Below are 1,028 nucleotides of genomic sequence, written 5' to 3'. Positions count from 1 at the left end.
GTTGCTCAATTGCTTATCGACAAGAAGGCAGACGTCAATTATAAAGCCCGGGTCAGTTAGTCTCCACATCATGTTCATGTTCATTACTTCGTTCATTCGCAAATGTTTATCTTCTCATTAATTTTAGTTCTGTGAATTTTTCAGCAAAAAAAACAAATTCAAATATTTATCTAGTTATTGATGTTTTTGTACCTTAACTATTTTACTGATAACTTCATTTTAAGTAGTTTCATTTCTTTTTATCACACATTCTTCATTTGAACCACTTGCATTGTTTGTTAACCGACGTCGCAATGAAGCCAGCATATGTTATTGAGACAGTTTTCAACTGTTTGTTGTACGTCGTGAGTGAAGCTAAACCAGAAACGACATTTAAAGACAGATGACAGGAGAATGTAACAGAGATTGCCACTGCGAGGGCATCAACTTCCAACCTGTGTGCAGTCAGTCGCAGGTTCAGTACTTCTCTCCGTGTCATGCTGGCTGTTCCAGCAAAATACACAATCCCGAAACAAATATATACGTTTGTCGCTTTTATTTTATTTTTTTAACATATTATTGTTAATGTTTCAAAAAATCTTTATTTCATTTATTTATTGAATTTCTTTCACGAACGACTATTTATCCTCCATCATAATCTCAGGAGTACCACAAGTGCGCCTGCATCAGTGAAAGTGTTGGTAACTATTTGAACACTAGCAGCAGTTACAACTTGACCAACAAACAAGAAGGCACTTCCGACAACATCTCTGCCTTAGTAGACATTGAGGCATTCGGCAAATCGTGTGACCTGCATATATGTAGCAAGGCATTCATTTTCATGCCCATCTTTGCAGTGACCGTTTGCATCGTCTTCATCTGCTTCACCATGAATACCGCCATCATGTTCAGGTTAGTGACTGCTATGGCTGCTAATGCTGTCCATAATAAGCTAATCATGCTGCTCCTGGTTAACTATTTTACAGTTCAATTTGTAAATTTAATGGGGAAAAAATTTGCAAATTGAAAGAACACAGAAGAGAAATCGC

General features: G+C 37.0%; 1 protein-coding gene across 1 annotated transcript; it reads left to right on the top strand.

Moving 5' to 3' along the window:
- Positions 1-382: 382 nt before the first annotated feature.
- Positions 383-565, top strand: HELRODRAFT_93106 (hypothetical protein; the record flags this gene model as incomplete). Its single annotated transcript, XM_009026355.1, has 1 exon — positions 383-565. One exon carries the CDS (start codon positions 383-385, stop codon positions 563-565), a length of 183 nt encoding a protein of 60 aa, XP_009024603.1.
- Positions 566-1,028: the final 463 nt, after the last annotated feature.

This window comes from Helobdella robusta, assembly GCF_000326865.2.
Source record: "Helobdella robusta unplaced genomic scaffold HELROscaffold_4600, whole genome shotgun sequence".
Classification (NCBI taxonomy): domain Eukaryota; kingdom Metazoa; phylum Annelida; class Clitellata; order Rhynchobdellida; family Glossiphoniidae; genus Helobdella; species Helobdella robusta.
This window is presented reverse-complemented; position numbering and strand designations above follow the sequence as displayed.